At 41.6% G+C, this 12,210-nt stretch overlaps 1 protein-coding gene across 3 annotated transcripts; it reads left to right on the top strand.

The window, feature by feature from the left end:
• Window positions 1-613: 613 nt before the first annotated feature.
• On the top strand, window positions 614-4,453 carry LOC109638895 (uncharacterized). Of its 3 annotated transcripts, XM_069520462.1 has the most exons (7): window positions 614-957; window positions 1,207-1,311; window positions 1,771-1,901; window positions 2,238-2,399; window positions 2,623-2,849; window positions 3,264-3,329; window positions 3,734-4,453. In XM_069520462.1, the coding sequence occupies exons 1-6, from the start codon at window positions 891-893 to the stop codon at window positions 3,325-3,327; spliced, it is 756 nt and encodes a 251-aa protein (XP_069376563.1). In that variant the 5' UTR covers window positions 614-890; the 3' UTR covers window positions 3,328-3,329; window positions 3,734-4,453. The 3 variants fall into 3 exon arrangements, with proteins under 3 accessions (XP_069376563.1, XP_069376564.1, XP_019957636.1); XM_069520463.1 differs by lacking the exons at window positions 3,264-3,329; window positions 3,734-4,453 and adding an exon at window positions 3,114-3,253 and having other exon boundaries at window positions 617-957; XM_020102077.2 differs by lacking the exon at window positions 3,264-3,329 and having other exon boundaries at window positions 623-957.
• Window positions 4,454-12,210: the final 7,757 nt, after the last annotated feature.

Genomic DNA, 12,210 nt, shown 5'->3' with positions numbered 1-12,210 from the left:
AAACTGAATAAATAATGAATAAATGGATAATGGGGAAATAAAAAAAGAATGAAAAAGGGTTTCACTTCAAATTCATATAACACTTTAAAGCTTAAGGTTTAAGGTTTTAATGTTTTGTTTTGTTGTACTGTTCCATTTCTTTCATAAATATACAAAGAATTGGGGTTTATTTTGTCGGTGAACTTATATTTGTAACTTGTGAAGAAATCCGATTAATGATATATAAAAGGAAAAGCAATCCTGTAACCGTGGTAACGATCATTTCTGCAGTAGAAAACAAAGTCCGAGAAAAAGGTGTCAGTTGTGTCAATAATGAAATTATTACCAAAGTTTACTCTTGCAGGACCAGAACAGATGTCACTGAAACAGCTTTAGTGAAACTTCTTTGACTTAATTTGTGAGGAGGTTTATTTTAAACAAAGATCAGAACTTCTTATAATCAAAGTTCAACTCGAAGTTGCAGGAAACTCATGCATTTTATTGGGGGGGGGGCGTAAAGAGTCATTCACGTGATGTTGGGGGAGGTTGCCCATTAACATATTGGGCGCCTCTTTCACGCGGTGCAGCGATGTCGACCAATCAGAAGCAAGCCACGCCCGCGCGGCAACTCTGGTCGCGCGCCTCCGGACAGTCAGGTTTAAAGTTTTAACCTCCACAGAGGCAAGTGGTGAGCGGAGCTGCTGGTTCATCTGGAGCTGGTTAGTGTCACAGGTTTGATACCAGCGAGGTGAGGAGGCGACCGAGGCTGCAGAAGGAGCGGCAGTCCCCCGGGTGAAGCTGCCTCCTTTCCCCGCCGCGGTGAAGCGAAATTACCGTCCCCGCTGGGGCTTTAAAGTTCAGGCTAACTGTAGCGAGACTAGCAGCTAGTTAGCTCCGGGAGTTCACCCACAATGGCAGCTGTGTGTCCGTCTCGACCGGCCCTGGTTGAAATACCTGCCCCACAGCCTAAAATAGCAGGTAAGACCTCACACACAACTTTTCCACCACTGCTAATATATTTATTTGTGTTCAGGAGGCGCCACTTTTATCATGCTTCCCTCACCAAGTGTTAGCAGTTATCAGTTAGCCTGTAATCAATAATCATTGTGGACAGTTGTGTGTAATTAACACAAGTGGTATGGCTGCTTATACTCGACAGTAAAATCACTGTCTGTTTATTGTGTTGGAGAGGTCAAAGTTTAATTTTGTGGCTCACTGTTTCCCCAGCTCGGATGAGGAGGTCCTACCTGGAGATTTTAAGTGCTCGTTTAGCTCCAGCTCCACTACCGAGGGGCAGAAGTGCAGCTGCAACCACCAGGCGGGTGCAGTCATGTAAGTCCAGAGCCGATCTATAATCAATATATCTGCACAAGTTGCCGAGAGATGACTTTATAGCAGGTGAAAAGGATGTGAGTGTGAAACCTGTTGCTCAATATTGCATGAGTTACATAAAAAGTATTGTTCAGAGCTGCTATGTCTTGCATCTACCCTCTAAAAAAAAAGATAAGATATACTTGCAGCAAATAACAATAATATAAGTTATTTATACTGCAGATATAAAATCAACATCATGCATAAAATGCTGCTCAAAGTGCTCTACAATAAAGTAAAGACATGTTAGCAATGAAGCGAAGTCTTAGGATAAAAGCATAAAACTAGCAAAATATATAAAAAATAAGTAGAAGATAATGGTTTTTAAAAATTGATGTTAGCAGATGTCTGACGTGTGGTGGGAGTTTGTTCTCGTTTATGATAAGTTGCCTGTTCTGATCATCTCCCTTTGTTTTGCAGTGGACTTGCCCATCAGCGGCGTGTGGACTGGGAGAATAGAGGAGCAGTGCGAGAAGATGGACGAGCACCAAACCCCCCTCTCCAAACAGCAGCTCGTGCAGCTGATCAGATCCCTTATCTTGGTTGAGCAGGTATTGAGCCTTTCCTGGAGTTTCACAGATCAGTCGAGCATCTGTCGTATTCGGTAACAACAAGCTTAGTATCTAATAGCATTAAAAACAAGTTAATTCCAGCATGAATCATTTGTATGGCTGCAAAAAACAGCAGCACACATAATCTCAATTTAAGGACAATTGATTAGATAGGCTAACGTTGAATATTAATCAACTTGGTGTTTTGTGTACATGGTAAAATACATATTGAACTCTCTCCACACATAAAGGAGAGTAAAACATTCTGCTCTGCTCGATGCCTTTTCTCATATGCTCTAATCTGAAACATGACATGTGTTGCATTTTTTTTCTCAGAGCCAAGAGCCCAGAGTCCTGGCCTCAGACTTGAAGTATCTCCAGGAAGACCTTCAGCTAAAGAAGGCGAACGTTTACAGGTCCATCCCGTACTCACGCTTTGGCTCCAACAGAGATGCTCACTGCTACAGGAAGGCGTATCCTCACCTGGTGGCATTTAAAGTGAGTATCACTGGTGCCTGATGGTGAATGTGAAAAACCGTCAAATTAGATTTCACTTGTATCTCATTCAATTGTTGTCTGCATGAAAAGGATGTTGCTTTTTTTTTTAGACGTTCAGTAGAATGGCAGACCACTAAAGCACACGTCTAATTTAGCCTGTGAGGCTTTTTGGAGCTGGCAGCATTCATCGTGCAGTAACAATTCGTTGTCCTCTCCTCTTCAGGTTTCCTGTCAGGAGTGGGGCCAAGTTCTTCTGAGGAACAAAGAGTGGGACAGCGTGTTGGAGCACACACTGATGGCGTGGCGCTACACCAGCGAGCTACCGCAGTGGGACACGGCGAATCACAATGCGATCCGAGAGCAGTGCTACAGCATTCTGGCAGCTCACAGCCTCACCGCTCTCCAGCACTACCGCCCTGATACCAACAGAGGAAGCGAGCTGCTCAGAAGGTAGATTAAAAAGGCACATGAACGGCTCACATGCAGTGGTGTGTCACCCTGATTATATGTCCATTAATATGAGATTTAATTACATTATGAAGTTGTCTTGAATAAGGTATCCTCAAGGTTATTCCACTTTTTAGGGGCATGGGTCATTTAATTCACTTTATTTATGTACTTGTAAAGTGCCTGTGTGCCCCAGATATGATGGTATTTATGATATCCCCAAATATTCCTTCTGAACAATAAACTGACTCTTTTCCATGAGATCAGCTCACATCACTGAGGGACACGATGCTACAGCAAACCTGCTTCATGAGTTCAAGTCTGCGTTAACCGATGTGGACAATTAAAGAGCAGAAAACACTTGCAACCGATTCACAGTTCAAGTTTTATATATTGATCTGTTTGTCAACGCGTTAGCCGACTTAACTATTTCCGGAAGCAAATCTACATCCCACTGAAGTCCCCTCTCGCCACCTGTTGAGTGTAAGTTCACTCCTCTTTACGACAGCCCCTGAGGAACTTGGCACTGGGTGTTTTTTACTGTCTTCACTACCCTTGGGTTTCCTTCAGCTCACTGGGATGTATTAAATCTGAAAGTAAATTACGCTCATTAGCCCTCTTTGCTTTAGCAGCTAAATTCAGCCTCAGTACAGTGTAATGATGATGGCTCTTTATTCTCTAAAGTAACTGGAATCATAAAGTCACCCGCTCTGCTTTTGATTTATGCCACAGCAATAACCCAGCCTCTTGGAAAGCTACTAAATATAGATGCTATCATTCTCCTGTGGTTATCAACTTCCAGCTGTCTGCAGATTTAGTTGTAAATAGTCAGTAGAATTGTGTTTTTTAGGAGGAACAACAAATCACTCTTCTGTTTCTTCCTCCAGGTTGAAGATGGCTCAGCTGTACAGCCAGTCAATCGTGCCCTGTATTCAGGAGCTGCAGAGGATTATGGGATGTGCAGAAGACTCCTCCATGGATTCCAAATAACATGATAAACACTATTGAAACATGTGGCTGTGCTCAAGTCACACAGGTGCTTTAAAATGATCTGAAATCTTGGTGGCAAAGGGCCAAAAAGTGTTGTGAAACCACTACAGTGTTTTTCCAGAGTGCAGGGTAGCAACTACAGAGGTGAGTTGTCAGATAATGCAGGTTTAAAGTGTACAGAGGAAAAAAGTGGATTTTTACACAACTGGAAATCATTGGTGTTACAGGTGTGTAACATCTGTTGCGTCACATGTCATTATGTATTTATCATTAATGTAACATGGACCCTGCTACAAAAGCTCCCGTTCAACATGATTAGAATCTTTTGTGAATTTTTAGAAATTTGTATAGGAAAACCTTTGTATTGACCATTGTAATGTAAAAAGTATGAAATGGCCTTTACTTGTTGCTTCTGTGTGTAAATTGTGTCTATTGCTGTTCTCAATACTTGAAAGTATGAATTCATCTCTGTCTGTAGTCATGTTTTGCGTGTTGTATGTCCTCGTACAGAATGGTCTGCGTCACCGATTGCACTGTTGCAGTTTGTCCTGAAAACTTGAAACCTTTTGATAAAATAGACCCTTAATTTAAATAAAGTCATGACTTTAAAATGCAAAGACATTTGTTCATCTGTTTTTACATCACATCTACAACTTGCATGCATAATAAATGTTTAATCCCAGGTTTTCTGCCCTGCCTTAAGATAATGGTACAATCATTTTACATCTAGGCACTAGGCATACAACACCTCAGATGTTACTATTTGTTGATTTCATGGGAGTTAAGACACTATTTGCTCTTTGTATTTTTCAAACCATAGCATATTTATGTAGTTTTTAGTAGGCAGGGATAACTCATTAGTAGACTGTGCAGAACCATTGCAGTACATAATGGGACTAATGGATCAAGACAATGATCATTTGCCTGTGTGAGCTCTTGCTGTTACCGTTTAATGCCACTAGGTAGAGCCCTTGCTGCACCATATTGCAGCAGTGTGTGGAGTATCCCCTGGAGGAGGAAAATAACAGCTGTTGCCATGGTGCTCTGTAGAGTGAATGTGTAATAATTTTGAAACGCCATTTAAGCTTCAAGGTGATGAAAAATGGAGAACGTGTGAGGCAGTTGGTTGAAGAGTTTCTTAATTATACTGTAGTAATTCCTATAGGGACCTGATTTCCTATAGCTGGATTTAAGCTTTCATGAAATTCAGTTCATGGGCGGTAATGTATTATTTGATTGTCCCCCACATCATGGTAGTTCTCATCCCCATGATGTCAGTTTTAAATTTGGTTTGAATAAGTTATTTGAAGCTTTTAAAATGGGGTGAAACGTCATGATTGACAGCGGAAACTGACTTGTGATTGGTTGACGATCACCACTGTGCAGACTCTGGTTCCAAAAATGCAAGATGGTGGAATTCGTACACCGTATATATTTTGGCTTTGTTATTGTGGAGGAGGAAGTGGAGACGCATTGACCAACCGTTCTTACAGCCATGGTTGTTCTTAGGGATAATGACTAAAAACATTCAGCTGATTACACATGTTATGACACTGAAGGCTCCAAAGACCAAAACATTTATTGTGTGTTTCCTGAACTGGGTCATAAGTGTGTAGATGAAGTTGCAGAACATAAGATGAGGCAGGGGGAAGGAACTCGGGTGCTCCATTTCTGATGCTTCGTCACTAAACAGACAGATTATATTTTCTGAGGGGTGAATAATTCCCCTCTGGTTTAGTTGTGAGGTTTGCATCAGTGGTTTTAATTGTGCTCCTCGAGACACTGAGCCGCGCTGCTTCCCATTCATCTTCAGCTGGCTAATAAGAGGTTGCTTTCCACCTGGGACTGCAGGTAAGCGTAATTAGCGGTAATTAACTAGCTATGAGGATAGAGAGCCAGCGCCGCCTACTCCTTGAGACCTACAGGAGGGACTCGGAGCGAGGGAACTCAGTGACGGAGTGTTTGTACATGACAAGAATATACTTACACAGCTAAAATTCCTCTCAGAGGCGTCTGCACTGACATTCAAACATCTGTCGCTGCAGCTCGGGCAAAACACAGCTGAGAGAGAGTGAAGGAGAGGGAGCTTTGATGCCATGTCGGCAGAATCACAGGCATAAATCCAGGAGACCTGGCAAGGACACTGATAAGAAAAAGGCACACAGAGGATCCATACAATCTTATATTCTTAAAATTGAATGGTGTTGTGTAACAGTTTGCTTTTTCCACAGAGTAACCAATTCCTTTTATTCCCCAAATGATCACTTAGCTATTCTCCAAACATTTTCCTTGTTTTAATAGTGTATCCATCAGTGACACAATAGCTCCCAATACAAATGAAAAACGTCCCAGATTGTCAGAATTACATCGCAAACTAGGATGGCCCCTCCACCGAGGTCCAACTGTCCCCTTAGATTAATTCAAGCTGCACCAGGTCACAAATCACAAGATTTAAAGCAACACGCCGACCTCATTACCGGGGATTCATCCTATGATCGCCGCTGTGCAGACTCTGGCTCCAAATGCACAAGACAGCAACGTTCATATCTGGATCGTTTTGGCCAAATTTCCACATAGTGGCTGGAAGTGAAGATCCGTTGTCCATATTTACTCACAGTCTATGTGAGAACGTTCATTCTTTCGGCTTCCTTTTCCTTTTTTCTTCTTCCCTGCATACATTTTGATCTGGCATTGCAGGTAATAACATTAATGATGGGTTCATAAGCCACATCACTTAGCTCAAATGCACAGGGGACATTTTGACATGTAAGAGCAGGAATAGTTATATGTATATATTATATATGATTAATTATAAAATTAATCATGGCTGCATTTTATGGAAGTGTGCAGGTCCTCGGGTCTGGTATGATTCTTCCTGGCTCCCTGACTTTGCTTGTGGGCACTGGAACAGAAAAACATGTCCGCAGTGAAAGATCCTGCAGTATACCACATATTACTGCGTTCTTTTGCATACTTGTATCACGGTGTACAAGGATGCAATGCACGTCACTGTTTGACTTGCAGTTGAGTTGATGAGGACCATGAGATGTGCTTGAATGCTCCAGATAAAGCCAGTTAAGTGCACCCTTGAGTTAGGGACTGAATTGTCATAAAAGATTTATTTTTTCTGACTCCTGTGAGCCAGTGCCATCCACAGTTCATTGGAATGCTCTGCAGCAGTTATCAGCTCCTCCATTGCCTCTGTGCATTGCATTGTGGGGCAGTACAAGACATCGTGCATACTCAAAACCCCATTAGGATTATAATGTAGAATGGAAATTGGACATGGCTGATGTAAACCATTAGGACTCTGGGTACCTGGGAGTTTAGAGGCTTTGGGAATAGTTCCACATTTTTGGGGAAGTCATTGGGGGTTAGGCAACTGCTTGATTGGAGACATTTCCCCTCTCATCCAAAAGGCTTCTTCAGTTCTAACTAATCAGTGAGTTTCAGGTTTTTAATCTCTTTGTGTCTTAACCTGTCCTGAGTTGTTATGTTAAACATGCAGATCATTGAAGACCCCGCCAGCTAGTGGGTTGTTGGGCTCTCTTGAGTGGAGATAGAAGTCATAAACCAATCCTGCTATTGTGTGAGGGTCACATGAGTTGTTGGTGGCTGAAAGCTTGCACCTCTTTCAATCCATCTGTCTTATCTGGTCAAATAAGTGGACTGCCTGGTCCCGGCTCGAGGAACTGATTCTCCTTTGTTGTGCCATCCATTTATGTATTGGTTGTTTTCTTTCCCTTAATGTGCCAGTCTGAGCAATCTTTGTTGCATTGAGCCGCAGAAATCACATTCCTCTGTTTGTGCCTGGGTGTTTTGTCTTCAGGGTGGACGAGCTCCTGTCTGGGGGGTGTAGCTGGGCTTGAAATGTGCAAGTATGCGGCGTTTGAGTTTTTCAGAGAATGCACTGAAATATATTGAAAATGATGGATGGATTGGACGAGAGGTGAAACGGTTCAACTCCTGAAGATACCACGAGCTGGATGACTTGAGAATCTTATATGCATATATGTTATGGACGGAAGTAATAGTTTAACATTTTGGAGAATTTACTTTTGCAACATTTGAAGTCGTCTATATTTATATACAGTAAGGTTTCCTCTAATTTCCTGTCTGTATGCTAAGCTGAATTAATTTACTGCTAGAGTGGAATCCCCAAAATTCCTCAAATGTTATTTTTATCGAGTCACAGTCGTCACAGAATCAACAATATCTCGACTTTATAGGTTAAACAATCATTGTCACATATCTTTCTCCAAGATTTCTGTCTCTGGAAATTCACGTCAGCTCCACTTCAAAGCTGCACAAAGCAACACTTCAACCAACATGTCAATTTGTTTTTCATTGTTTTTTGGAGTCTTTGGACTCAAGCTGCTTTTAGTATGTATTACGCATCACATTGATTCTCTAACAGCAGACATTTCCAGTGAGTGAGTCCAGTATTCTTTCTATGAGAGTGGTTACATTTATTTCCCTAGTTACAAAAGCGCAAAGCAATTTGTTCAGTGGCAGAAGGTCAAGAGAAATGGGTGAGCTCTATTAAATCCTGAAACAAGTGCAGTTGGATTGAAAATACACAGTAATTATTTTGTAAATAATTTAATATTTCTTTACAAAGACATCTGCTCCTGTGCTTCAAACTATTTTTTTCTTTCTGGTATTTTGAACGAGGCCATGGAGAAAGGGATGAGGAATTAAGCGCAACAAAGGTCACAAGTCTTATTTCAACTCGTGGTCTGAACCTTTCTCCACAGCGCAATCTCCTCCCTGGGAATATAAATGACAGTGGGATTCAGCTGCTGGGGGTCGTGTTCCGTGAGGGAAATACAGTATGTTGGGGTTTTAGCTGAAAGCATTCATCGTTTCTGTCTAAATTAAACAAAATCCTGTGATGACGCTGTCAAAACCAATTCACAAACCGTTTTAGACGGATCTAAGATGCTTGGTGCTTTAATCTAGTCTCCCACGTGCGAAATATTTAAAATTCAGCATGAATCTGGGTGCCCCCTGAGGTCAATGGAAGCAGGTGCTCATGAATAAAGAAGATGTTATGCGTGGAGTTATTAATTATAAGCTGGATATTTTTACTTCTGTGTTCTGGCGTTGGCAGTCAGACAGGGTTATCTGCATTTCTTCTCTTCCCTGTTACCTTCTCTCTTCACCTTGGGAGACAAACAACCATTGTATTAAGTTGTCCATTTGTCTTTGGTGCATACAATTACTGTTATTATATAATGAGTATTTATTCTTTTAATACCTTCACCAAGGAGGTTATCTCTTTGTCTCCGCTGTTTTCAGGAGGATTATGCAAAAGTTACAGAACGGATTTCTACAAAACTTGGTGGACGGATGGGACATTAGCCAAGAAACACACAAAACTTTTTTTGGAGTAGATCCACATAAAGGGGCAGATCCAGGAGTTTTGTATTCACTTCGTTTCCCTCAGCATTTTTTGACATGTTCAACAATTTCCTTGGAAAATTTTTATATGATTCTGTGATTTACTCATAAAGGAATTAAAACAGTCTTACCTTTCTGTTGACCTCTATCTGAGACATGCTGCAAAGTTTCTGCTCCTTCGTCCGTTACAAACTGCGGATGTGTGATTGAAATGAATTAAAAACGCTCAGTAAACGAGTGGAGGAATATGAATATGAATGCAGGTGTTTCCACACAGGTGCACTGCATGGTACAATTTAGCAATTAACATGCAATCGTGCTCTGTGGTTTGAACGCTGAGCTGATTTTCTGTCAAGATGGCAGGAGGAAAAGATCTGAGAGGTGTCATTGTAGGGGGCGTGGATGTGCTCAGTCGGAACTGTGACTGAAGTAACATTTGTCAGAGATGTATGTCGAAAGCACACATTTAAAGACCATGATACTCGTGCATATGTAAGGAAGAGCACATTTACAGTAGGTGAATGTCAGTGCAGGATGATCATCCATCTGCGTCTGCAAGAAGAATCTGTTACAGCACAGCCACTGCGCTTAAACCCCTCATTACAAACAGCACATTTAAAAGGTCATGCAGAAGTGAAGTCGCAGAGTGAATGTGCAGGTTGACTTAATTTACCTGTGTTTGCCATATTGAATATAATCATATTCTGGGTTATAAAATTAGTAGTTATTTACAAGCTTTGTCTCAAAAGGATTTTAGAACAAAGCGTGTGCGTGAGGAAAGAACAAAATAGGCCGAAATTCCAACTGCAGTTTATTACCCTGAACAGTGTTGTAGTGGCAAGAGCCAGGCAGTTAAGCCCGGTTGGTTCACTGTGCTCTGAGGGAGTGTTTTCTCTCTGTGTGTGTTTTTGTGAGTGGAAGAGAAGAGAGAGGGACAGTGTAGTGGTGGGCGTTGGGTTCATGAAATGGCCATGAGGGCCACTGTTCCAGGGTCATTTGTCATTAGCACAGCCTGATTTGGTGGCAGACTCCGGTGCGGCCGAGCAGAGGGGCCTGCGATGCCGTTTTCATGGCTGAGCGGACCAAACTCCCGTCCTCCTTCTCCTCTTTTCACGTCCACGCTGCAGTTTCCTCCCTCTCACTCAGCCGCAAAGATGTACGGAATACAGTCAGCTTACTTTCACAAAGTTTGTTTATGCAAGACGGAATCATCACTGTTTACATTGGTCTGCTTCCGTTCAAGTTCATTCAACACATTAAAAATCGTTTTGCAGACCCAGCCTGAAGCTAAATCAGCTGCACGAAAGGACCAGTCAGTTCTCGTCCAACTCAAATTGATGGGAAGACAATTAAACTGGCCTGCAACTAAATCGGGCTCTAAAAACAACACAGCCGGAGGTGGGGGTCTCCCGTTTGCACGACCGTCTCTCTCAGTCATCGCGACGATCCCATTTAAATTTAGATCATGAGTCATGCTGATGGGCGTGAAAGATCTGGGGAGGAAGCGAAATCACTGCCACAGAACCTGAACACCGAAGTGCTGATGGTGCTGTAGAACACAAGAGTTCAGCTGTCAAGCTGTAAAATTACACGGTGAGCCAGGTGAAAAGATGATTATGGACATTTATGCAGCAGCTAGTTCCCTCCGAGGGGAGACCTTCTGCATTTCAGAGGCTCACTGGAACAGAAAAGGAATACAGCGGAGCATCTGCTGTGTTTGTTCACGGCAACTGTAATATCTCACACATGTCAAATGTATATTTCAAAAGAATCCAAAACACATTTCTGTTGCATTTTAAAAACATACTAGCCAGACTGTAATGCTACTTTGCTCAACTACATTTCAGAGGGAATTGTACTTTTTTACTTCACTACGTCACACAGCTAAAGGTACTTTGTACATTAAGCTGTGATTTTTTAAAATACAATACAATACAATGTTATACTTTACTCGCCAAGGTCCATGAAATGAGAGGAAAAAAAGCCCTTTCTCTCGCAATATTAAATAAAGTAATAAAGTAACATGTAAACAAAACAAATCCATACAATAATTGCGGTTAATTACTTCAGTCTAAAACCTAAAAAACTCTCTATGGATTCCCATTTTAGATCATATGTTAGATTCATTGACCATCTTTAGAATATGATATGCATCAACTCACCAATACTTTTTCTTTTTTTCTTGGATGCTCGGCCAGAAATCATCAAACAGACCAATCCCTGGCCTGACTCTAAGGTAAAACAACTTAATTTAATCATATCCTATTTGTCCTGAAGGACCACTGCATGATGCTGACTGTTGCTTGTGATTAATTATACACAACGTTGCTTTTAAGTGCTAGGGATCACCCGTGGTTCTATCTTGACGTTGTATAATAGTTCACAAGAATTACAGACTTGTGAGACTTATGTGTGATATTCAGATGAAGGTTAAATGCTTCTTTTCATATGTTTTTGCAGAATATCATATATCTTGCTGTTTTATTTTTTAAACGTCATGCAGATTATTTATTAATTTAATCGTCATCCCGCCTTTTAAACTCAATTCACTCTGCAAAAACCGTGACATTCATCAGATTGAAAAAAACACGGGCAGTGCACCTCCGGTTTTCAAAGTGTGTTTCAGCTTCCCCTCCACACTTCACTCTTCCTTCCCAGACAGGAAGTCATTACAGGGGCTCTCACCCCATCACAGATGGCCATTTAACACATCGCTGGCAACTGCAAATGAAGCAGGAGTAGCAGCCGCTTGACTAGACCTGGCCGACTTTGCACAAATGTTTATCTCTCGCTCACCTGCTGTGCCCGGGGACAAGCGGCGCACTTCACCCTTGGATACATTTTTAGTTTGTTTATTTCCATTTGTTTGTCAAAGGAACTTTAAACTTAGTTTGGAGAATTTGTGCAGTCAGATCAGGATGTTTCTCACTTGCGTCTTGCTGAACAAACACCATCTCGCATGGTTTCAAGG

Source organism: Paralichthys olivaceus, chromosome 24, assembly GCF_024713975.1.
Source record: "Paralichthys olivaceus isolate ysfri-2021 chromosome 24, ASM2471397v2, whole genome shotgun sequence".
In the NCBI taxonomy this organism is placed as follows: domain Eukaryota; kingdom Metazoa; phylum Chordata; class Actinopteri; order Pleuronectiformes; family Paralichthyidae; genus Paralichthys; species Paralichthys olivaceus.
Note: the sequence above shows the minus strand (reverse complement) of the source record. Positions and strands in the feature narration are given on the sequence as shown.